Raw genomic sequence first — 25,238 nt, 5'->3', positions numbered from 1 at the left:
CGGGGTGGGTGGAAAATGTCCTGCAGCCTTTTTTGTTCAGCTCACATTCACTGGTTCCTGTGCAGTTTATTCACCCTCAGCCCAGGGTGCTGCTCTGTGCTCACTGCAAGGTCACATCTGCATTTGTCTCTGCTGGAGCATCAGCTGCAGCTCAAGAATTTAGCACAGAGGTAACTTGCAGTTCCTTTGTAGCTCCTTTGGAAAGCTGAGGTGGTCAGACACAGCCGTGCTGTGTGAGTTTTAGGGTGCCTGTCAATCCACACAGAACCTCCTCTCCATCACTTGACCCTGCAGCTTCACATCACCCCAAGGAGTCGCCTCCAAACCTCAAAAGATTTTTGCTAAACACAGCCTACCCTAACTCCACTTTACCTGCCTAACAGTGTCATACCTAATTTATGCCAAATACAAAGTGGTTTATTCCACCCCACACTAGCTTGGAAATGCTGCCCCCCCTCAACCCTGCTTGGTGAAACTCATCCCCTTACACATTGGACATTTTTAATGTTCATTTTTAAAAGGGGCTTTTTCTGCAGCTACAGGAAACACAAAATGGGGAGGGTTATTTGCTGTTCAGGGGTACCCTGAGTTCAGAAGTACCCCTAGGTCTGGCAGATAAGGAGCCTGAGTGAAGAAGACTGAAGGAAGGTGAATTCTGTCAAGCCTTTATTTTCCCAGGGCCTGGAAGGTGCAGGGGATAAGACCTGATAAGGAATCTCTCCTCCAGAAGAGCATCAGATTAAATCTGACCTACAAGCAGAAGGTGCTCTTACTTAATAGTTTTACAAAAAAAAATTGGTCCCCAGTTGGTCCCCAGCTGGTCCCTCCCCCACTGACTTTGGGTTAACTTGCAGCATTTCCTATGTTCTTGTAGGGGAAGCAAAAAACCTGAACAAGTTTTAAAGTGAGAAGCATTATTTGTGAGGAAACCCCCTGAAAAGTTAACCAGGGGATTCAGCTGTGGGAAAATAGCATAAGTTTAGAAATAAAAAGCTTTATTTTTTTATTTTTATTTTTTTTTTTTTTTTTTTGATAAATGAAAGGAATATGGGGCATGGGAATACAAAAGCAGTTATTAATGAAAACCAAGGGAAGTATTGATGCATTTTTAACAGTGAGGCCAACAAGCTGGCGGGAGAGCTGGCTAAAGGATGTGGTAAATCCTTTTTAATCTGGCACCTTCACATTGAGCCTGGATTTCTTCCTAAAGGACTTGCAGTATCTTGTCCATAGGCTGCAGAGCTAAATCTAAGAGCTGCTGGATGATTCCTGAGAGAGGACTGCAGCATCATTAATTTGCTGATGGGCAGTGCTGGTGACTCCTAGATGGGTGAGTTGGAACTGCTAAGTCCAACAGGCCCAGACTCCCCCAGATCCACTCAAGGGGATGCTTAGCATGGCCCTGCTGAAAAGAATTACCTCTCCTGAATTAAGCAGTGTTATTTCAGCTGCAATCATCTCATCGTTTACAAGCAAAACTTTCATGGACTTTTTCTGGGTTTTATTGTTTTCCCAATGAAAAAAATACCCTGTAAAGAAAAAAAAAAATTCCCCATTTCTTTGTTTTAAATAAAAACTTCCAACAGGCTTTTCCCTCCCCTAAGCCTTGGTAGTATTCTTCCTTTAATTTAAGCAAGGTTTGTATCAGTTGACATTATACTTGTGCTTACTTGACTTGAGGTAAACATAGCTAATCCTGCTTTAAAATGGACTAAGAATATCTACTCAGTTTAATGAAACAGATTAAAATTTTACCTCATATTAAACATTAACAACTTTTCATGTTCAGACAAGCCCCGGGAGGCTGGAGTGGTGTTATTAATTTGCCTTCAACATCACTAAAATTTCTTTGAAAATAAGCAAATTACACACTTGTGCAGAAGGCAGATCCCTTTGAAAGGATGGTGCTCACAGGAGATCTGGCTCCCTTTCTTCTTTGGATAAAAAGAGGTTTTATTCTCTTTTTAACATTTTATTTTCTTTCTGAGTCCCTTATTGAAACAGCACCATTCTTTCAGATCCATTCATGGTGTTTCTCCAGGGGAAAGATCAGCCTAGCAAGAATTAAATGCTCCTTTATTTAATTTATATCTCAGGCTGACCTCAGCTCACATGCACTCACACCACACACCTGGAAATGGAGATGTCAAAGTGTGCTGGGAAAGCCCAGCTTTTCACACCAGTTCCTGTACAAATGAACAGACAGCTTTGTTTCAATTTATTTGTTTTTCAGGTGGGAAGGAGATGTAATTTATTTCAAATTTTGGTATATTTTGAACCATTTCAAAGACTTCAGGAGCGAGCTGAACCCACCACAATCCCCATTCATCCCATCCGTGGCTGTGTGCGCACTCAGTTTGGTGTTTTGGTGGTTCTGATCCTCAACTTTCTGCTGACACGTGGAAACACTAAAAGGTGTTTTTCTTAAATAACAGCCCATTGTTCCTGCTGGTTATGAACCCTCTGCACAAAGTCAGATCAAACCCTGCAGAGTTCATGCCTTCAGACACCACGGGTGCTCAGGAATTACCGGGCAGCCTTGCACTTCACGTGCCCCAAAACGCAGCTCTGAGAGTCGCCTGACGCGAAATTGGGGGGGAAAAAAATAAAGAAAGAAGCCAAGACGATTATTTTCTGGGTTCAGGACAGGAATTAAACTCTCCACCAGGCCACAGCACTATATATTAAAAGCAGAGCTGCCTGCGAGGTGCCGCCACGGTGGCAGGGCAGGAACTCGCAGAACGAGACTTTCTAAGGAAACTGGGAGATGATCCCGGTGACTTCGCTCCCTTCTAGCTACAGATAGGATGAGGCGTGGATTCATCACAACCAGTCGGATCATTATTACCCAAACACACACCTAGGTGTAGTCTGTGCCCCGAGGAAATTGTAACTCGAGACAAGCTAACGCAGGCACTCCTGCGCCGGCTGGTGCCAGTGGGGGTGGCGTGCAAAGGTGATAATTGAAAGTTGTTGGGTTTTGGGGTTTGTTTGTGTGTCTTTTTTGTCCCCCCCTCCCCACCGCTGAGTCAACAGGAGGTTGTTTTCTACCTTCTGCTTCCTCCAGTGAAGGTGACAACATGTGTTTGGTTTTGCTGGGTAATCCAAGCAGTCAGGGCTGTGCCCAGAGCATCACCTGGCACCCAGGAATAAGGGAAGGAGAGTCTGGAGGAGATGGGCAGCAGCTCCTGTCTGAGGGCAGGTGGATGGACCATGTTTACAGAAGCCAGGAGGCAAGTGATTCACATCATTCCTAAAAATCTGAACCTCTGATCTGGTGTCCAGAGGAAAAGGCAAACACAAGGGAGGAATCGCTTGCCTTTTGAGAGGAGAATGGTGGATGCAGGCATGGGCTGTGTCAAGGAAAAGTTGGGGGGAAAATGCAGCTAAACTGGGGTGCTGTGCTGCACCCCAGCCATAGATGTGGGCTTGACACCAGCCCTGCAGGACCTCAGCAGGACCTCAGCCCATCCTCTGGTTCCACGGATGAGCGCTGGTTTCGGCTTTACGAAGAGCTGGGTGAAACCTTCGGACACCCAAAACAAGGCAGGCTTGGAGCATGAGAAAAACAGGTCTCTGCTTGTGGGGTGAACCTCCTCCCTCCCCCTCCCTTGATTGAGAGCTTCATATCCGAAAATCATTGAGCAGAAGTACAACAGCTCCAGCCTCTGCAGGCTGCCAAGGCGTTCTTGCTGAGTGAAGCTGTTTAGGTGCAGAGACACGGCCGGACCTGGGGCTTGCGTAAACCTCCCTTCCCCTGGAACAAAAGACCTGCTCCCATGGCAGTCAGGTGCAAGCAGAATCCCTGCCTTTGAAAACGTGTTCAACCGGTCTGGGTGCAAAAAAAGACAGGTTTGACCAGAACGTCCCCTTGTGCAGAGAGGCTCTGCCAGCCAGGCCCCAGCATCAAAGGCAGACAGCTGGGTGCTCCGCAGAGCCTGATTAGCATCAGCATGAGCAGAGCCCGGTGTTTGCAGCACTAAAGGCCACAACCAGCACCCAGCCCCGGGCTCCAGCAACACTGTCTTGTTTGCATGAGAGCATCTGGGCTTGTACATCCCTCTGCCTCCTCGGGAGAGCTGCAGAGAGCAGCAGCATGCAAACCCCAAAGTGTCCTGGCTGCCCAGCATTCCAGCAGGAAGGGCCAAGCAGCACAGCAGTGCTCCAGCTCCAGCTGCACCTGCAGACACTGCAGAAAGCAGTGGCCTCAGGATCCCAGCGCTCATATGGATTTGGGTTTGGGTTTTTTTCCATTTCACATATTTATTTTCTCTTCCTTCCTGCCCCTCAGGAAGCTGTGGCAGTAGATACATCCTGTCACCATACTCATGGTTCGTGGTACCAACAACAGTGCTCCTTTGGCTTTCACTTCTCTGTGGGGTTTCACTGAAATGCTCTTTTAAAATCAGTCCTTATTCCTCCTGTAGCACTGGAACCTTCCTCTGTGCTTGGCTAGCCCAAAGGTCATTGGGGACCTTGCCTTTTTCCACCCAGCTGTGCAAAGCTGCCCTTACCCTCCCCAGGATGGGATGGAGTGGGACAGCATGGGAGAGGCAGGCAGGAAGCAGGGGAGGAAACAACCATCGCTCAACCATCCCTTGGCACTGCTGATGCTCAGCCCCACATTATAGAGTTCAACCCTGTTGCCTTCCATAGGTTCATCCATGGCCTTTTCTCCCTCTCTCCAGGCTGACCCGCACATCCCGAGTGACATCCTGTGAGTCGCCAGCCCCACTGCACTCCTGGGCTCTTATCCCCTCCTGCTCTCTTCCCCTCTGACCCTTCTCCAAGCCCTCTTTCACCCAGACATCTGTATTCCTGGCTTTTTCCAGGTAGCTGGGGTTAAGGTGCAAGCACACACTTTTCTCAGCCCGGTGCTTGTTGCACTGGGGCTGGTTCTGCACATGGAGGGCTCCACAGGCAGCGTTTCCTTCTCCTCTGGGGGTTATTACACCCAGGCAATGCATTTGGGAGATCAGATGGGGATTAAGAGCCTGTCCTCACTGCCCCAAGCTGAAGTCTCACCTCTGCAACACACTCAACCTCCAAACACTCAGGCTCAGATCACACGTGGCACCATGAAAACTCCCTTTGCATTTGGGACAGGCGCGGGTTTACGAAGTTTTTCCACGCGTAATAAAATGTTACTCCTAATTAGGATAATAATAGCAACTGCTAGCTCAGTTCTGCTGGCTTAATTTCCACCTGCTCTTTCTTTGCAGTTTGATGTGGTATTTGCTTCCTGTCATGCATTCTTGCATATTATTTCTGTGCCGTGTTATCTCGCTGATGTGGTTCACTCAAGGAGTGGTCGAAACGCGGCTCTGACCGTGTGTCACCAGCAACAAGTTCATTTGCCTCTGTAGGAGGAGGAAAATAACAATAATAAAAAAATAAAAACAATAATAATAAAAATAATAATAATTTAAAAATCCAGTCTGCCTCATAACTGTATGCTGAGCACATGTGCCTCTCTGAGCACATGTTGTTGTGAGATTTTGTTCTTTTTTCTTCTTTCCCATCCCACCTACGTGGGCAACCCAGCAAACTGCAAAGTTTTGGTTCAGCTACCAAGTGCCTGCTTTTCATGGGAAAGGTGTTTGTGCAGAGCATAGCTGGGAGCCCTCCCAGGCAGGGGCTGTCCAGGACTACCAGCAGCTAGGCCATGGCCCTTCAGACCTTGTTTTACTCCCATAATATTTCTTGAAAGCTCATAAAATTGTTAAAGTAAAAGGGATACCTTCAGTAAAATGAGATTTGCTTTAAGACTGGACATAGAAAAGAGAAGATCAATCCAAACCCACATGTGCCCCCAGCCAGGAGCTGGTGGGACCTTCTCATCACTCCCATCAAAAATGGCATCTGGTCCTTTTTATCCAGCTGCCCTCCTGTACCATCATATTCCCAAATGCCACCCAACATCCCCATCACACTTCCAACTGTCCCACTGGGCAAAGACTCTCTTTTTCTGGCAAGGAAAGGGCAACCCAAAGACAGAATGCAGCTTGCACCGGGATGTTTAGTTGTGTTATGAGCTTTTATTTAAAAAGCACATTTATACAGCAATAATTTCGCAGATACAAACTTCAATTTTGTATTCTACAAAAGTCTTTGAATATTCTTCTCTTTACAAAATGGAACATTACAAAAATACAGACAATTTAATATGTTTTTTTATACAAATGTCTCTAATTGTAGTTATTTTCATTAAAATATTACTACCACAGAACTACAATATTTTAGTTGACTATAAAAAAATTAATTCAATGCTTTTTTAAGCAGCAAAATGTAAATAACACAGGTCAGGACACAGTTTATAGTCATAGTGGATATATCTAAAATTGTTTCAGAAATAATATTTTACATAGTTAATTTTTAAGGTTTTATACATTATTTATATAATATTTATAATATAAAAAAAAAAATCATAGCTTGCTATAAGTTGAAATGATAGGACGGATTCTGTGAGAAGGATGTGCAAATGGCCGTTTCTGCATGTTCTGCGGGATCCCTTTGCAAATGCGCTTCGTGGAAGGGCTGCAAACCAAGCACCTGTGGCTTCTGGGCAAAAAAATAACTTCCATCATCACCCCCGAGAGAGGCACAGCTGATTTCCCACCGGAGTGACCCAGCGGAGCACAGGACCTGGTACTGCCATGGCGCACCCCGGGCTGCCCCAGGAGCAGCAGGAGGAGGAGGAGGAGGAGGAGGAGAGGAGGGGATGCACAAACCGACTGACACCCAGGCCGGGACGTGCCGCCCAGCAGCCCGTCCCAAAACTGCAGAATAAAAGTTTCCCCGGGACTCAGCCCCGGGGTCGTAGTGCGAACGAGTCTTCGGCAGAGCCGCCGCTCCCCCGGCGCAAACCGCCGGCTCCCGCGCACGAAACCTGCCGGGATTTTCCTCTGGGGAAAGGGGATGGCTGGGAAGTGGAGGATGCTCTTTTCATTTAGGGGGCTCGGGTGGGGCGAGCCCTCGCCAGGGAGCGAGCGGGGAGGAAGAAATGTGGCTTCTCTGTGCGGAGGAAGGAGCTCTCCGGCCTCGCTGCGCGGCTCGGGCCGCTCATTAAAGGCGTGTGGTGTGAGCAGGGAGAACGGAGACCCTGCGGAGACCTTGGACTGGGCAAGCTTCTTCTAAATTAAGTCACAGTATGGAAGAGAGGAGGCAAAATAAACTAGGATCAAGAAGAGAAAATAGCAACTCTCACAAACCAATCCCAGATCTTGACTCAGTGCTGTTGCTCATACGTAGTGCTATACAATTTAGTCGCGTGTTGGTTTTTTTTCTCGTAGGCATCGGAAATCTTCGTAGTCCGAAAAATATCTAGGATGGCCAGTTTTCCAAAAATCCCTTAGTGTTCATTGGGCTAGGAACAATTTGGCGTTCACTACAACATGAACACTCAAACCAATTGCACATCCAGAACTCCGGCACCTCTCTTTGTTTGTTTGGCTTTTTGTGTAGTGTGGGTTTTTCTTTTTCCTTTCTCACTGTTGCCTTTGCCTTAGTTGACCACCACCACCCCTTTCATCCAAATGTCGCAAGTTGAAAAGACCACAGAGTAAGACTTTACTGGTCGGGCAAGAAAGTCTCTCCCTACATTCTACTGTCTGATGAGATTTGAGAGCAGCAGGTAGTTGCTGTCAGCAGTCACTTTTTTTTTTTTTTTTGCAAAAAAAAAAAAAATTAAAATACAACACCCATCTGATTCCTCGAAGTTCTACACCATGTTGTGATGATTATTCCTCTCAATGATGTCCACAGGTGAAAGGATCTCCTTCCGGATGGGAGGTGGAGGCAGGCAAGTCTTTGTCTTGGGTTTGAAGAGATCTGAGACATAAAACACCTGCAGGAATAAGTGGAAAAGGCAAACTTAGTCACAGTTGATACTGCTTTGTTCAAAAAGTTGGTTGACAGAATATATACACATTTTTAAGCTGCAAAAATAGCACTTTTTGAATGCAGGCCCATAAGAGTGTGAAATCCCAAGCACCTGCTACCACCTTTCTGTACAGCAGAGAAAAAGGCTCAGACCTCACAAAACTCTAAAACCATGAGAGGACAACTTGATTTCTCACTGCGTCATCACCGAGTGCAATACCCAGACCTCTGCTGAATGGGTTGAAAAGCCAGGAAACAGATCCACAGCCTGCACTCCAATAAAATAACAAAGGTCTCCAAAGGGTTGGCCTGACTCATCCTGAGTGGTTTCAGGGATGGAGTTGGTGTTAAACAATTTATTCAGACAGACATCAGGTAGGCAATTAAAACCTTTCAAGTCAAAGCTGTGTTAAAAGCTATCAGCAGTGAGTCAATGGTGAGCCATGCTCCTCATGCCCCACCAAGGCACCAGTACAGAGCTGGGGTCTGGTGGAAGCCAAAGGCTAAGGAGAGGAGAATCTATTCCTGACTCCTTCTTCCTAAATATCCCGTGATGTAACGCCTCTCCCGGATGTGAAAAAGCCAGTGCCTGGCAATTTCGGAAGGCAGTGACACAATAAGAAACAAAGTGCTGGGAGGAAACTTCCACATCCTCCTTTGGCAGCAGCACGAAGCTTATCAGTCCTCCAGGACCGGGGCACTTTCACCCTTGCCAAACCTCAGCCCCGTGCCAGAAGGGAAAAGAATCAGACAGCACAGATCCTCTGGATAGAGCAAGAAGTGGCAAGGATCCATCATTTTGTCACCTGGCGCCACAGCCCCCAACTTCCGTCCTGCCACCGACTGTCCCTGCCAGCCCAAATTTGACAGCTCATCTCAGAAAGCCTTAAGCCCCAATAATCTGGACTGAAGCCATGGGTTTGCTGAGGTGAAATCCCAGGATGAGCAGCACATGGCTGTAGGAATCAGCAGTACATTTGGGTTTTTTTTCTCTCACACTACTCAAATGCAACATTTAATCACCCAGATAAATCAGGGGGAAAAAATAATTCCAAGGTGTTTATAGAAATAATATTAGGTTACGACTTCCAGGCTGGGTAACACAGGGAGAAAGCAAAAGGTTTGGCCTACCTGCATCTCCACATTTTCTACCCACCCACAGCCTTGTGCAGCAGATCAAGTTGTCCTTGCAAATAACTTTTGCAAGCCCCTATCAGCACAGCAGATAAGGCTCAAGCTGCACAGACAGAGAAGCTGCTATACGCAGCAATTTAATCCTACAACTGTAACCAGGGATGAAGGAAGCTGAGCTGGTGTTGCTTTGTGGAAAAGCAGAGAAGGAGCTGATGTACAAACAGTTCTTTTCTTGATGTACATGCCAGTGTCTGGCTGTTTGGCTGTGTAACAGAGCTGATAAAGTTGTTTACATGGCATCCAAGTGGCAGCCTTTGTATGTTTGGGTAAATAACAGGATCCAGCTGATACTCCTGAGGATCATAAGCTGGAATCTGGCCCCTTGCTGCAGCATCCCAGTGTAAAACTATGTTGAACTGCTCTGGCACTGGTTTTGTTTTGGGCTGTTAATAACTGCAAACACCCCATCTGTCTGGTTTGGTGCATTTCTGTTGCCATCCCACTTGTTTGTCCACCTCTGAGAGCTGGATTCAATCAAAAAGGTGTCCAGCTTCTGCACCAGGATAGCCATGACAAATCAATTTATGGGAGGGGATTGCTGAGTGCAAGAAGCATCTGGGGATTGCTTTGAGTCTGGTCCTTATTTTTGACAGGAATGACTTATGGTGGAGTGTCATCCTGGGTATTTTTGCTTTTACTGTGCTGCTTTTCAGGCTTCATTGAAAGACTGGTTAAGGGGTTTCATTTCTCTTTAAACTGTATTTCACTTTAACATGGCTGGAGGTTATATAAACATTTATAGGAATCATGAAACGTGATCTTTGGGGGTTAAAAGTGTGTTAAATCCTCCTAATGCTTGAACTGTTTAACACAAAAAAGGACTAATAAACGTGCTAAGTTTTTCACTTGGATTAGCTCCATTTCCTGTAGAAGGTGCTCTCCACCCATAAAGAAAACTTGATGGGAGAAGACTGAGAGCACTTTAAGCCAATATCGCACACTCCCACTTACCAATTCCTATGACTTTTCATCCTATTGAAGCAATTTTTAATCATATACAGAGAGGTTAAAACAACTCCTCTGAGCTAACCAGAGCAACATTGGGAGCATGTCCTTCTGACATCTCCCCTTCTCCCTCTCCCTCAGATGAGACATAAACCACACAACACACAGCAAGCTGCCTGCAAGGCGCATAAAAACTATTTCTATTTGAGAAATCCTCGTTGTATTTCATCCTGGCTCCAAGTCTGAATGTTTCATCAGCTGGAAGTGCTTGACATTAATGTCTTCTGCTTGTTATTTCAGGCACCGAAAGACAAACGTGTCTGCTGCAGCACGACCTGGGTTTAAGCTCGGGCAGCCTTTGGAGATGAAATCCACAATTGGTTTCTACTGAAAATTATGGCCTGATAACTGGGGTGTTTTTACAGCCCTTGGCTATCACCAGGGTGGACCCTGAAGGTTTTGCTGGGGGAAGGGGTGGCTGGGAGCTCTCAAGGTGGGAGGTGATGAGTCTCCAGGTCCCTCACCCTGTTTCAGAGCAGCCAGAGCAAGAACCCCCAGGACATACCAGAATTTCAGCAAAAAGCTGCTGAACTGCTCCTTCATTGCAAACTCTAGGGTGTTTTAGGACGACTCTTCCTCTTGTCCTTTACTGCCACCTCCCAAAATGGAGGGAAGTCTGCCAGGCCCAACCAGGCACAGAATCCCACCAGCAAAGCCAGGTTGTGGAGAACAGCTGGTTCTCTGCAGGCTGATGGAATGGGACAAGGGCTGGGTTCAAACCCTGCCCTAAGCTGAAGCCTGAGATGTTCCAAGGTTACTGAGCCATTCCTGCAAAGTGTTTGGACACAACTGCCCCTTCCACCAGTGGGCTGGGAGAGCAGCTCAGGCTGCTCCAGGCTCACAGGCAAACCTGAGCCTGCCTGGGAAACTCCAGGCAGCTGCTTCCTATGACACAGGAAAGCTATCCCAGCCCTGCCACAGCCTCCCCTTCCCAGCACAGCTCCCAGCTGCTGCAGGGCTGGGAGGGGACAGCCAGGCCTGCTGCTCGTCCCAGCCAGGAAAGCATCCGGACAGCCATCCCAAGCATCCGGAGAGCTATTGTCCTCTGCAAGCACTGCTGGGACCCAGGGATGGACTGCCTGGTCCCCACTCCCCTTCCACACTGAGGCTGTTATCCCACTTCCCAGCATAAAGACACACACTTCTCCCACCTCCCCCTCGGGATCTGCCAGCCCTGCAGGGGATATGGGCACCAGGGAAAGGCAAAACCCAGCAGCTACTGCTCACAGAGTTAATAATTCTCCTTGAAAATGTCACAACAATGCCATTTTTGTTTTGGCTTTGGAATATTATCAATGAGTGGGAAGTACATAAATAACCTATTTTCTCTCTCTGCAAAATGTAATATTGGTGAACGTAACTCCTTGTTCCCAAGACTGATTTACTTTTAGAACAGGGAAGAAAAAAAAACCCAAAAAAACCCAACAAAAACTCCTTCAAAAAGTGGTGAACTGTTAAAATCTTGTTTTTGGGGAGTTCATACAGACATAGGAACCACCCAGCAAAAACCCCTATAAAAAGTAGTGAGCAGTTAAAATCTTGCTTTTGGGGAGTTAACTCAGACAGAGAAACCACCACAGCCCCCAGCTCCTTTGTGTCTGTCTGAGGCAGCTCCCTGACCTGGTTTCCCCCAATCCTGCCAACTTCAAGCATCTTCATGTGTCACTTTGAGTTACAGAGCTGTGGCATCACATCACCCTTTGGAGAGAAAGTGGCACAGAACCAGCCCAGCAGATGAAGAGAAGTGGGCACAGCTTTTGTTGGCCCCTTTCTCACAAGTCTTTTTGTTCCCTGAAAAATCCATCAGCCATCCATCAGCCTGCCCTGGTCCAGCTGACACCAGCTTTTGGAAGGACTGTGTGTGGAACAGCCATAATCCCAAGCACCCCAGACCCTCTGCTCAGCTCATGGTGGAAAACCTTGCAAACAGCTGGAAAAGCCAAAGCTTCTGGAGGAGAGGGAAACACATTCAGTGCCCCAAGCTGCCTGGACCAAGCCTTTGGAGCCTCCCACCACATGCCCAGCTGCACCAGGGAATCCCCCGAGCTGAACTGGTGGGTTGCAAAGGCTCTGCTATTCCCACAGGACCTTGCCAGGAGTTCTGCTGCCCAGCTTTCCCCACTCACCACGCAGTAAGCCACCAGGGCTCCCTGTGCAAAGCCTGCCAGCACGTCGGTGGGGTGGTGCTTGTGGTCGGACACGCGGGACAGCCCGGTGTAAAACGCCATCATGATCAGGGTGAACTGCAGCAGGGGACGGAGCAGGCGGGCTCCCTTCCACGTGAATCTGGCCTGCAGATAGAACTGTGCGAAGAGAGGGGAACAAACAAACAGAAAAAAAAAAAAAAGTTGCGTTAATTTGCCCAGATTTGCCCAAAATGCAGCAGCGAGTGCTCTGTGGGGGTGGCTGTGGCCCTGTGGCTCAAGGAGGGGGAGTTGACAAAAAGGAAGGATGCTCTTTGCACCTGTGGAGAGATTTTTAACCCTCTGGAGGGGATGAGGACAGAGGTGGATGGGCACAGCCCTTCCTCAGTGAGCCAGAAACGGGGGATTGGGACCCCCTGCACCCCACCCCAGCTTCAGCCTCCACACAACACAGCACCCCAGTAAAGAAATTCCTCCCCAGCATTATTAAACGCAACAAAACCGAGGTCCCAAACTGGGGTATTGAGGTCTCGTACCATCTTTCAGAGGGAAGAGTCAATGCAGCATGCTAAAACTTCAGAGCCATCCTGATAACTGCCAGACGTGGCCACAACCACCGACAGTGTGCACAATGCCAGCCTCCAACACTCCCACCATGTCTCCCAGCCCCACCCCGGGGTTTTCAGGGAAACAGAGAGCAGCTGCCTGGGAATGGGGGAATGGGGGAATTCCCTCCCTGGGTGGGAATGACAAGCAAAGCCCCTGCTCAGCGCGAGAGGAGGAGGTTGGGGTGATGTCAAGCAGACATTGTGGCCCTGCCGTGACTATCTCGGGCCTGTTTCCGCTCCGGCCGGTTCCTGTGGGAACGGGGAAGCTGGGAGGGAAGAGAGGGCAGGAAAACAGCAGCTCCTGCCCTGGATGAGCGCAGGGAGGAAGGCTGTGGGAAGGGAGGGACGCCGCAGCAGCCTCCAGGCTCGGGGAGCAGCGAGGCTCACGGGGTGTGAAAGCGCCTGGCAGATGCTGCAGCTCTGCCCTGCTGCTCCTAAGTGCAGCACTGGAGTCACACCCAGTGTCCTTCAAGGGGCTCTGCTGCATCACAGGGCTGCAAAGGGGGTTACTCCCCGTTTATGATCCCTTTTACACACCCGGAGCAGTTTGCACCACCTTGGTATGAAAGGGGACGAAGCTCTCACTGGGCTCCCTGAAACCACAAATAACTTAATGACAACATAAAAGCATAAAATGACCTATAAAAGCAGAATTAACTGGGAAGCTGATAAGGGGGAAGCTTAATTTTGGCCAATTTAGTATGTTTGGCTGTTGCATAAACACTGTATCTACCCCTTTTTGGAAAGAACACACACTGGGCTCTTCAGAAGAAATGAAACATCACATTGTCTGAATGGAGCAGATGCTCCAAATTACCCAGATTGTTAGCTAATTAACATGGAAGGGAGCAGCACCAGAACAGCTCAGTGCTGGCTAATGCACATGGTGATTCTGGGGAATATATCTGCAAACCAGCCCGAGCCTGGGAATGGAGCCACAGCCCCATGGAGCACATCCCACACCCCACATCACAGTCCATTCCATCCAAAACCACTCCATGATTCTGTTTTCCTGTTCAAGAGCCTCAATTCAGCCCAGGTGACAGTGCAACACTCAGGTTCCAGTGTGCTGCTGCAGAGCAAAAATAGCTCCAAGTATTATATATTATAAACCATCACTCTCAGTTCTACCAGGAAGGCATGAAAAATGATGTCTTCTTTTAATCTTCTGTCTTTGTCCCATCAAATCCCTTAAGGAAATTTGCTGCTGTATAATCTGAAAATTGCCACTTTTGCAGAATCTGGACATCTTCTCAAATGTTTCTGTCCCACAAGCCTGGACTAAAAAAGTCATCTAGAGGTGAGGGTGCAAAGCATCAATTAAAAATTAGCAATAAAAAGCAAGCAACAAGTTTGAAGACACAATAAAGTAGGCACTTCTGGGGCTGAACTGTGTCCCTCATGTGCAATCTTCAGCCCTGGAAAAGGAGTAAAAAGCAGTGTGGCACCACGGGGTGTGCTGGGTGTGCAGCACCCAAATCACACCCACACCTGCCTATCTTGGAGGATTAAAACCCACAGGTTCAGTCCTGTGCCCCTCAGACACTTCAACACCAGTGTGAGGAACTCAACTGAGTTCCTTTTGATGCCACAATAAAAAAAAAAAGGAAAAATTGCTCTTTATTCTCCATTCATAAGGACAAAAAAAGAGCTTAACAGCACTCCTTATATTCCACAGGCATTTTTGTGAACATGCAGCATTACAAAAGCTGCTCTCAAACACCAGGATCCCCTAAATGCTTTCAAGGTAAGACCTGGGGTGCTCCAAACTTGGCTCCAGTATGAAAGAGAAATCCAGTTAATAAGACAAGGTCAAGAAGTGAAAGTAGAATGTAGGGGCTGAAAAGATCAGAACATCCCTAATGCAGGAATTAGTGCTATTACCAAGAAATGGGAAGTTCCTGGAAATTTATCTGAAAATCTGCTTATGAAGGTGCTTTTGCTGTTTTGGTGGTTTTTTGTTTTTTTTTTTTTTTCATTTGGTTGAGCAAATCCGAAATGCTGCCTGCTACAGACTGACAGATTTGGATGGGAATGTGGAGCTGGAATGGAGCCCTTCCCAGGAGGGGGTGGAAGAGCAAGACCACAACCAGGGTTATTTCCACCACAGATCATGACAGGGCAGCAAAAACCAGGAGCACCAACGGGAGCAAGGGTGGGTGAAATGGGATCACAGAGAGTGGGAGTTACTTGGAGTTCCCATCCGCTGTCTCCTGGCAGAGGCTGAGTGACCACAAGCAGATGGCTCGAGGGACGTCACATCACTCTTCCTGTGCCAGGGGACTTCCACAGTGCTGGTGGGGACAGCCCAGAGCCACACACGGCCTCTGAGCAAAGCCAGGAGGAGCTGGCAGGGGACACGGGCTCAGAGCATCACCTCCAGCCTCGCAGGGATTTCTGCTCTCCAGAAATCTGCAGAGATCTCCAGAAATCCCGTCCCCTTCACGCTGCCCCCGCTGCAGGGCTGGGCTCCATCAACCCCTCAGCCACACCTGAGGTTTCCTTCTGGGAAACAGCTGGGCTTGTTCCTGGCTGTCTGACCCCCAGGGACCTCCTTCTCCATTCCTTCTCCAGCCCCATCTGCAAGCAGACTGGTACCCAAAATGCTACAGGACCAAAACCTCTCCAGCCCAAACCCATCCCACCATACAGGCTTTGTCCATCCCTGGCTGGGCAAAGCCAGCTGGAGGCTGGGCAATGCAGAATTTGGTTTTTAGCACTAAGCTGGCCAGAAGGGAAGGACAGGAGATGGGCACAGACCTCTCTGTAGGTGCTGTTTGCCTCCTCCCTGCCTTTGCTGAGTGCACAGCACCCCACATCCCATCAGAAATATCCCCAGCAGCTCAGTTCACAGCTCAGCCTTGGCCTCTGATGTAATTCCATTTTATTCTCTTCCTTCGGTCACCACTAAACTCAACTCCAAGTCCACAACCACAGAGAGGTTCCTTTACAAGGGCACATCACTGCATCATTGCTCAGCTGTACCAGGGCACCTTCTCCACCTTTCAGCAAAGAGCTCTAAGGAGAAGCCTCACACTCCCCTGACACATAAACCCAGCACCATCTCTCATTTTCCATTTACACCAGTAGAACTCACCACAACCCATTCTGAAGTCTTCTGCATCACCCACTGACACATAATAAATACACAAGGTTTGCTTGCATTTTATCCAGAATCAACCAATGTTGCTGAGGGATATTAATTTAGCTTTGCTGATATTAAATTTTAGCTTTTCTGCACCCTTCGTGTGATTTCAGGCAGCTTCATGCTGCAAATAAAACAGTGTTATGGTCTCACATGCTCCAAGGGAGTGGAAAGCATCCACTGCTCCCTGCAAAGACTCCCCCACATCCACAGAAACACAACAAAGAGGAGTGGGTCAGCTCCAGAGGGCTGCATGGAATAACCTGTTCCATACCTCCTCTTTCCTCAGCCTGCTATAAATACGTATTGCTGCTCGCTCAGCCAAGGAGTAACAAAGCAAGGAAAATTAGGACAAAGAGGATTACCCAAGAGTTATTTCCCCTTTTAAATTTTTTATACAAAGGCCTGATGTTAATTGAGTATTCATGGTGACAAGAAGGCTGCGAGAAACTTAGCCCTGAAGTGTCAGCATTTAGAACGAGATCCCAGGGGATTTTACTGTGTTGCAAGTGCCTTTCCCTGGGACTTTTCCCTCAAAGCCCTGCAGGGCTTGGCATCTCTGAGTGTTTTCCTACCGGGAGCCCATGGACAGCACAGGGCTCTGCTGCTGTGCCAGGAAATGGGGAAGCTGTGGTCACTCAGCTCCCCAAATACCTGGGGAAATCCTGCAGGCAAAGCCCTGCGCGACGCGTGGGAATCCACGGAGCTTTTAATAGCCTGACTGGAAACTTCTGGCACCCGTCTCCACCAGGTGAAGCAAACTTGAAAACATTTTAGTTCAGAATGGGCTCCAAGAGTGAAGCCAGGGAACGCCAGGAAAGACGGGAAGTGACTTATCCTTGAAATATGGAGTATTGTTCAACCAAGAACATGCTTGGCTGATCTGCCAGGCCCCTGCAGGACACGCTCAGCCCCACAGGTACCCAGCTCTGCAGCAGCTCCTGGAACACTCCTGGTATCCAAAGTGTAGGCAGCAACCTGCTGCAGCACAGCCCTGCCTTCCCAGGAACAGGGGAGCACCTGCTCTGTCCTGACTGAGATGGGTCCCTGATTAAACCCAGCAAACACCTCCTGGAGGCACTGGCACGGGGGATGGCACGTTTCTAAGCAGGCTTTCAAAACCCCAACTCATTCATTGAGGTGGGCAAGACAGCAGGGTTTATCTTGCATCTAATAAAATCCCTCTGGCTTGCTGTAATCTCTTTTTTCTTATAATTTTTTTTTTTTTTTTTTTTGTATTATCAGCCTCTCCAATGTGTCAGATTTTTCTGCCTCCCTTTTTCTATGAGATTTCTCCGGCAGTGACCAGGGAGCTGGACTGATGGAGAGCAGTGCTGCTGCTAGACAAGCTGGAATCACAGAAACTTTTAGGTGGAAGAGAGTCTTAAGATTGTTGCCTCGCCTGTCTTTTCTCAAGTTGCCTTCTTCTCTCTTCAATTTATCACCAAATACTTGATTTAATTTTTCCTGACTTCTTAAGGCACAAGGCAACTGACAGCTGGCCAGACAGAGTCTGCTACCAACCATATCAGAGTTTTGGAACAAGGTGAAAATTAAAAATAGAATAGTTTTTAAAGGAATGCCCCCTGCATAGAAAGGGGTAAGTGGAGCAGCCTGCTGTCCTGGGTCAGGGGTGTGGGGCAAAGTCTGGTGAGTGCTGACAGTTCAAGGGCTCCCATATGGGGACAGGGAAGGGCAGCAAAGAGAGACCAGAGGCATCTCTGTGCTCTGGAGCATCACACAGGAGCTAAACACCACTTCTAAAGCCTGTTGCAAAGTTAAAAAGAACATCAGGCAGCAGGCATTGGTGCAAAGCAGCAATGGAAAATGAGCCATGCAGGCTTTCTGTGCATCCTGTGGGAACTTGGAATGCACTCAGCAGTTGTGGGGTCTCTGCCACCAGCCCCTCAAGCTCTGTATTCTCATTTGTTTCTCCAAAAGTGCTGGATTTTCAGAAAACATATGAAAAAAGAGAGTTTGTCCAGCAAACTGCAGCAAATGGGTCAACCCCTGGTAGAGAAGCCATCACCACCCTAGTAGGGACTGGCAGTCCTTGCTGTTCCCTGATACTGGGCTTGAAAATATCTCAGGGCTGACTTATCTGAGTGCCCACAGACCTCCCCAGAAATAAATGACTGCCCGTGTGAGCGATGGCTTCCAAACTCAGCTCAGAAAGGTTTATGGTGGGCTGAGCCTCCTGTGAAGCATCACCAAGGCAGCTCTTCATTGTAATACGGCTGGGAGGAAACGGCCAAAACGTTTGCTGGAGAAATTCAGACGTTTTCCAAGAACAAAATAAGAGGGAAAACAAAGAAAGAATTTAATACGCCGCCCACAACTGCCTGGAAGGCTCAGTGATTCAGTTACAGGAGCTGCTCACAGGGAAGGGGATCCAAGGCTGAGAAGGCAGGAGGGAGCAGTGGTCACTTATCTTTCCAGAGGGTAAGGGATGGGGAGAGCACTGCTGATAGATAAAAGCTCATGTTTCATGTTTTTATCAGCACAGTGCTGTTCCTCTCCTTGCAAGTCTGAGATTACCAGGGATGGGGGAGGAGCACAAATCTTAAAAGCAACACAAAACTTGATTTTTTTAAATGAAATAACTTACAAAAAAGGAAAACCAGACACAGATCCCTCTGAGCCCCCCCAGAAGGGCGTGTGAGTGTGTGTCCAGCCCCTGTGGGCAGCGCTGCCTCCTGCAGTCCCAGCAGGAAGCACCTTGGCAGCCACCCCGGCCCCAGCCCAGGCGCAGGAAGGGCAGAGCCATTTCTCACTGACAAAGGAAAACAAGTCCCAGCCCTCCCCTCCGGAACCAGGCTGCTCCACCTGCTCTGCTGGCACATTTCGGAACCAGGCATCACCTCCTGACATGGCCACGGCAGCACATCCTGCCCCTCCATCCATGAAACATTCTGGCTTGCCCCAAAGTCTCTCCTCAGCGTGCAAACAGAATTGCACAGGCCATCCACAAATTTGGCAGGATTTGGATTTAATTGCCACCTTGGCCACATCCCAAAGCTGCACACACAGCTCAGCTATCACACCAGGGGTCTCTATCCTAAATAACACCACAGCAGCTGAGGGTGGATCCTCCCACCAACAGCTCAGGCTCTTCTTTTTCAACCAACTTTCCATGTCCAAGGCTCATCCTGCCATTACTGGCATGGAATGTGGGATGGGGGACAGGGGATCCATCAGTTCAGTGAGGTCACTTACCACCAAGTACAGCATGGTGTACAGGGAGAAGGACGCGTGCCCGGAGAAGAAGGATTTCCTGCAAAACAAAGCAGGTGCTCAGAACCAGCCAGCATTACCCTCAATATCATAATTCTCCCTAAAATATGGTGACTTGCCTGGTGCCAGACCAGAGGGACTCACAACCCCCAGTTCTTTGGTTATAAAACCCCTGTTATCCGCCCTGCTTGCTGGTGAGGCAGAAAGCAAACGGATGGACAGGATGCTTGCATTGTTTGTCCCCTTCCTGGCCTACTCATGGGGCAGCAGTTATTTCCAGGATAACCCAATAACTCATCATCTCGCCTCAAATAACCGGGAAACACAAAAGAAATTACAGGAGAGCAACTTCTCCAGAAGCTTGACTGCAGAATGAGGAATGTGCCCCTGGAAAAGTCAAAATTGGGCATCTGATGGATGTGATAGAGCTCCAAGGGGAGGCACTGGCAGCCCTGCCTGTGTGGTGGAGCCTTTCCTGAGGAGAAGCTCTGCTGTGACACACGGGACAGCTCGGGCTGCTCACCATGAGCTCAGCTCTGCGGGTGAATTCCCACAGAGAGCAGCAGCTCAGGGAAACAACAGTGCAGGAGTAAAGAGAAAGGAAAAGAAATATTAGGCAGCTGAGTGCCACACTTCCCAAGGGAAACTGATGCCCACTGGAAAATGGATTTATGGCCTTTGCAGAAAAAGCAGAGTTTCATGGAATCCTAGAATGGTTTGTGCTGCAAGGCACATCAAAGACCAGCTCGTTTTCCCCCCTGCTATGGGTAGGGATGGCTTTCACTAGACCAGCTTGTTTAGGTCCCCATCTAAGACAGCCTTCTAGGGATGGGGCATCCATCCACGGCTTCTCTGGGCAATCCATCCAGAGCCTCACCACCCTCACAGGGAAGAATTTCATCCCAATATCCAAACGAACCCCACACTCAGTTTCAGATGTGAATCCTCTCCTGCAGACAGAGCAACCCGAGACACATTCAGTGGCAGCACCCCTTGGCTCTGGTGCCAGGGGCTCTCACCTGGCTTCCTGCACCCTGCTGTCACTTCCTCTGCAGGTGTAGTTCTGGATGTAAACTCCCTTGGCGCAGTTGATGGTGGAGAAATCCAAGTCGCAAACCGCCAGGAAATGCGGCCGCAAGCGCCCGACGGACACTTTGGCAATGTCTGTGAAGGACTGGCTGATGGCACAGCCAAAAACAAAGCAGCCCACTTGCTTGTAGAGAGCTGCCACGTAGGGGTTCTGGATGAAGGAGCGGGATTTCTCCTTCAGGTAGTGGATGCGGTAGAGCTCTCCCGTTATAATCTGTGAGGCAAGCACAGCAGAGAGGTCAGAGAGCGGGAAAAACACTGGACAAATGTCAGCTCTTCCACTTCCTTTCTGCCTCTGTCGAGGCTGGGATGGAAGCTCTGGAGATGGTATTTTGTATTCAGGCTCAAATGTGTATTATTTCTTACCTATATTACAGTCTGTGAGTTCTACAGCATTCTACTAACAAGCTACAAAATAGGTAAATATCTTTCTCTACAAGGTCTTTTAGGGCTAAACTATCCAATTAAGAAATGACACCTATATTATTTTTACTTTTAACCCAATAACCAATCACTCATGTCTCACAATGTTGACTTTTCTGTCCAATTACAAAACAACACCCAAACCCTTGAAGAAGATGAATAAGAAGGAGCAGCCACCAAATTAAACATCCATCTTGCCCCATATATATATTGATATATTCTAAACTGTTTTCCACCCTCTGATATTACATGTTCCTATTCAAACCACACACTCATAATCCCAGTTCTAGGATTCAATTTTAGAAGTCTTCTCCACGGCCTCAGGTCAAACACATTATTCTTTTGTGGGTCTGTGCCTTTCAGCACAGAACATTTAAAATTCTCAGCATCCAGGGGTCCAAAAGGCAGAAGCAGGGATGGGTGTGAATGCAGGCCTGAGACAGCTCTGGGATCTCAAACCAGGAATCTGCTTCTGGAGTGAGGAAAGAGAAGCCATGGCCCAGTGTCTCTCCATCCTCCCCCTTGTCCCTCCCAGTGCTTGGCATGTTGTTTATGGAAAAATCCAATAAACAAAACAAAAGAGTAAATTTTGGGTTAGCACATTGGCATATCTTCGCAGAAGTGAAGTAACACCCCACCATAGTGAGAAAAGAAAATTGACATAAACCAGATAAAGAATTAGTGTGTGTTGGGAAGGAGAGACCAGACCCACTACCCTCTTATCAAACTGATTTTGGAGGAAAATAAACCCACATCCTGCTTATCTTCCTCTCTTGAAATCATTAACACAACAAGGAAAGAAACAGAAAGCCCCAAAATTTTCAGATTCTGGCCCAAAACTTGTTGCCAGCAGACCTAATTCAGATCCCTCAAGGCTTTCAAGAAGTCCAGCTATTCTGGGGCATTTCAAGGGGTCTCACCATCACATGGCAGCAGATTATGTTTTTCTTGTGTCAGGGGTGCTGAGGTTTGACAATATTGCCATAAATCACTGTCAGGGAGCAGAGGATCCAACTTCTGACACTCACGACTCTTAAGAGGCAGGTTAATGAAAATCAGGCTGTGAAATGAAGTCCAAATGTCTCACCTCTCCCAAAGAGCCAAAGATTTAAATTGTTCTCTGTCATGCTACACACCTAAATTTTAAGCTCCAGATTTACAGCTTTAGGATTTCATTAATTACTCTAAATGTTTTTATACCTGAGTAATAAATTGAGGCAGAGGGGTTTTGGTTTTTTTTTTTTTTGGATGCCCCTTGTCCCTGCCTCTCTGTAGTCACGGGGACTGTGATATATAAAATTAACTGTCAAGAAAAATGCCTTCATGTTAATCCCTTTTTGGAGCAGCCAGCAATATTCCTCCCAGCGTGGCAGCCTGCCAGCCATAAGCAGGAGGCTCCCCTGCCTACCTTTTTTAAAAGTTTGGCACAACCTTTGGAAACTAATAAACTGGAAAAGTATGGCAATTAGACTAAGAAGAGTTAAAGCTGTATCATTGTTTGAACTCACTCGTACCAGGGCTTGAAAAAAAACAAAGGTTGACCTAAGACAGCTGAAATTGCAGCTAAGCAGGCTTTATCAAAGAGAGATACAACTGTAATAACAGAAAATAAATGCCAAGCTAGAGCAGGCTCTGCTACCATGCACAGAAATTCTTTTGAGTGGCTGCACCACCATTTGGGGTTTACCCGTCACAGCTGAGATTTCCTCTTGGAAATCTGGTAGCGACCAAGGCTTGTTTAGGGAGCTGCATCATTTTAATCCTCACAGTCTCCAAAGACCATGGTTTATCTCCATTTTGAACCACTTTCCAGCACAAGCTGCCAGCCAGGAAATCGACTGGCTGAGGCCTGCAGAGGGAGGTTGTCCTGGATGGACACCAAGGCTCCTGCACGAGGGCAGTCCACTCCCAAAAGCCTAAATTCACAGGAAGGGGAGCTCTGGGGCTCAAAACCCATGGCTTTCACAGAGGGAAGACCAGACAAATTAAGGATGATATCTGACACTGGGAGATGTGCCATTACTGCAAACTCATGAAGAAATCCACTCAAACCTGAGGCTCTTGGCCTGGGGAAAGGCATGTGACAATTTTAAACAGGGAACAACAAAAGTCTGGGGATCAGTATTTTTCTCTCACTGTTGGTGGTCTGTGTAATTGCACACATGTACCAGATTGTAAACTGGAGCTTTCATTCCCCCACTGAAATGCTGCTGGGTACCCAGGAACCCTCCCCAGTTAGTGAAAGCCATGGATCAACTTAATGAGAAGCTAAAAATTGGGTAAACTTGGTTTCTTGGCAGTGCTGTCCCAGATAAAGCAGGATGGTGAAAAACTAATGCAGCACAGATGTGCACAGACTGGAAGGACATCGTGAAAAGAAAACAAGTTTTAAAGATATCAAGCTCTTCTCCTGCCTTGCACTCCTGGCGAGCCAACTACATGGGACATGTGCCATTCCCAGGTGATGGGCACAATTCCCTGGCAGACATATTTTAAAAAGCTGGTTACTAGAGAGAAGCCAACATCACACTTTTCCATCTGTGCATGCTTTTTGCAGACTTTCAGTTGTCAAGACCATTTTATTGTTATTATAAGGTATCACCAGCAATCCAATTAGCCTGTAATTACTTTTAGAGCTTTTCTAGCCACTTGCTTTTGATGTAACATCCTCTGAGCTAATCACATTGCAGCGTAACACCTTCAACTGTGAATCAGCCAGCTAATCCAGGTGTGTCATTTAAATCACCTAGCAAATTAATTTAATTAGGAATTTTTCATAGCTCTTCAAGGTCTATCAGGTGTGGGGACATGGTACCACAGTAGTGGTACCCCTACAAAGCTCAGGAGTGTCACCTTCTCCTTCCCACCATCCAATCCAAGGGACCACCAACAAAACATCAACCACCTTCTAGCTCGAAGAGCAGTCCGGAGAGAGGTGAGAGTGCACAGCCCAGGGGCACGAGCCTCTCTGGTGTCATCTGCATGGAAATTTGCCTGAAGTCAGTAAATACACAGATATTAAAACCAAATGCATGTCCTCTCCCATCCTGAAGGAAGCAAAGGGCTCGCCTCTGCCGTTTACTTAACCAACTCTCTGGGTGTCCTCAAGCCACTTAAAACATGACCTGGACCTTTTTACCCCAGGCTAGACTGCCTGTGATGCCACGTGAAGCGAGGGCGTGAAATTTTGGCTGCTCCATCCCAAAAGCCAGCTCCCTGGAAGTGCTCACAACCACTGCCCTGCCTTCCCAAGGCAAACGATGTGAGCGAAAGGAGCGCGCTCAGTGCTCTGTGGATTTGGAAGGAATTCCTATTATGCTACAGTAATTCTGGTATCTGGGTTACATCTGAAAAAGGAGGTCAGGCTGACTTGAATTTTCCATGCAGGCTGCCATAGCAAAGAAATCTGTTGCTTCAGTTCCTCGTTAGCCATTTGTGTCACTCAACAGCAAATACTGAGCTTTTGAATTTACCTTATTAAGTTACATTTGTTGTGGGCACAGTGAAACCAGGGCAGAAACATCCAATTCTTTAGGGATTTTCATTCTCTTTTAATTGACCTGCTATTTCGTGGTAGAGAGTTGATGGATCACACAGGCAGCTGATTATGTTTCCAGTTTCTGTTCCAACTCCTGTATTTGCCACTGCCTCATTAGGAATCAGAAGCACACTCTGCATGGAGCTGGCGTGCCGATAGCTCCGGCAGTAATGCGAAAATGAGAGGCTTTTTCATTTCATTTTTATGGCTTTTCCACACTCAGGGGTCATTCACCTGCAGGGTGAAGTTCTGCTGTGTTTATAGAATTGGGGGCCTGGCAACTTTTGGGCTTGTTTTGGGGAAGGAGGGGGCAGAGGGACAGGGCAATTTTGGAGACCTGCTTTGCTGAGCCTGTGTGTGCAGGGAATAATGGAGAGATGAGGAAATGATGGAGATCTTCACATCACACAAGGCTGAGGTATTACAAAAGCAGGCACTGTGCCACACTAAAATATCTATTGCCCATGACATTCCATGAAAGCAAAAGTAAAAGGAAAACAAGTGCTCCTGACCTCTCCACCTCCATCCCTCCCAATTGAAGGAGCAGAAGGAAGGTGGCACTTCTGGGAAACCACCTGAACAGTTCTGGCAGCAGGTGAGAAGGAAAATGTAGGTACTTTTCATATGGGAATTTCATCCTAGCTGAAAGTGTTTAAGCAACAACCTGGAGACAGCTCTTGTCTTCTGCCCCAGACCAGGCACACATCAGGAGGCTCAACTTTTTTTTGGGCTGAGTTCAGCTTTTTGCATGACAAATAAAGCTCTTGCCATGCAATCACTTCCTCACACAGCTCTAGAAAAACTGGCAGAAGGAAAATGAAGAGGCATTGGGAAGGTAAGACATTAACTACATTTTACAGGGAGGACTCTGGGAATATGCTCCCTAAGGAAGGTTTTAATTGTCTTTTAAAAACAGCTGTAATATGCAATCTCTTAAAAACCTAATACTAACCTGTTAAATTTTCCAGGCACTAGTT

The 25,238-nt window shown here is 47.6% G+C and overlaps 1 protein-coding gene across 1 annotated transcript in view; it reads right to left on the bottom strand.

Annotated features, from left to right (window-relative positions):
• Window positions 1-6,018: 6,018 nt before the first annotated feature.
• PLPP3 (phospholipid phosphatase 3) overlaps window positions 6,019-25,238 on the bottom strand; it is a 44,315-nt gene continuing 25,095 nt past the window's right edge. The window contains exons 3-6 of the mRNA XM_021542100.3: window positions 20,231-20,514; window positions 19,194-19,251; window positions 12,207-12,383; window positions 6,019-7,846 (exon numbers count right to left, since the gene is read on the bottom strand). Coding sequence (XP_021397775.1) covers window positions 7,721-7,846; window positions 12,207-12,383; window positions 19,194-19,251; window positions 20,231-20,514 — 645 coding nt within the window. The 3' untranslated portion in view covers window positions 6,019-7,720. The remainder of the gene's footprint in view (window positions 7,847-12,206; window positions 12,384-19,193; window positions 19,252-20,230; window positions 20,515-25,238) is intronic.

This window comes from Lonchura striata, chromosome 8 (genome assembly GCF_050655825.1).
Source record: "Lonchura striata isolate lonStrDom1 chromosome 8, ASM5065582v1, whole genome shotgun sequence".
Taxonomy (NCBI): Eukaryota; Metazoa; Chordata; class Aves; order Passeriformes; family Estrildidae; genus Lonchura; species Lonchura striata.
The sequence above is the reverse complement of the archived record's forward strand: the minus strand, read 5'-3'. Positions and strand labels throughout refer to the sequence as shown.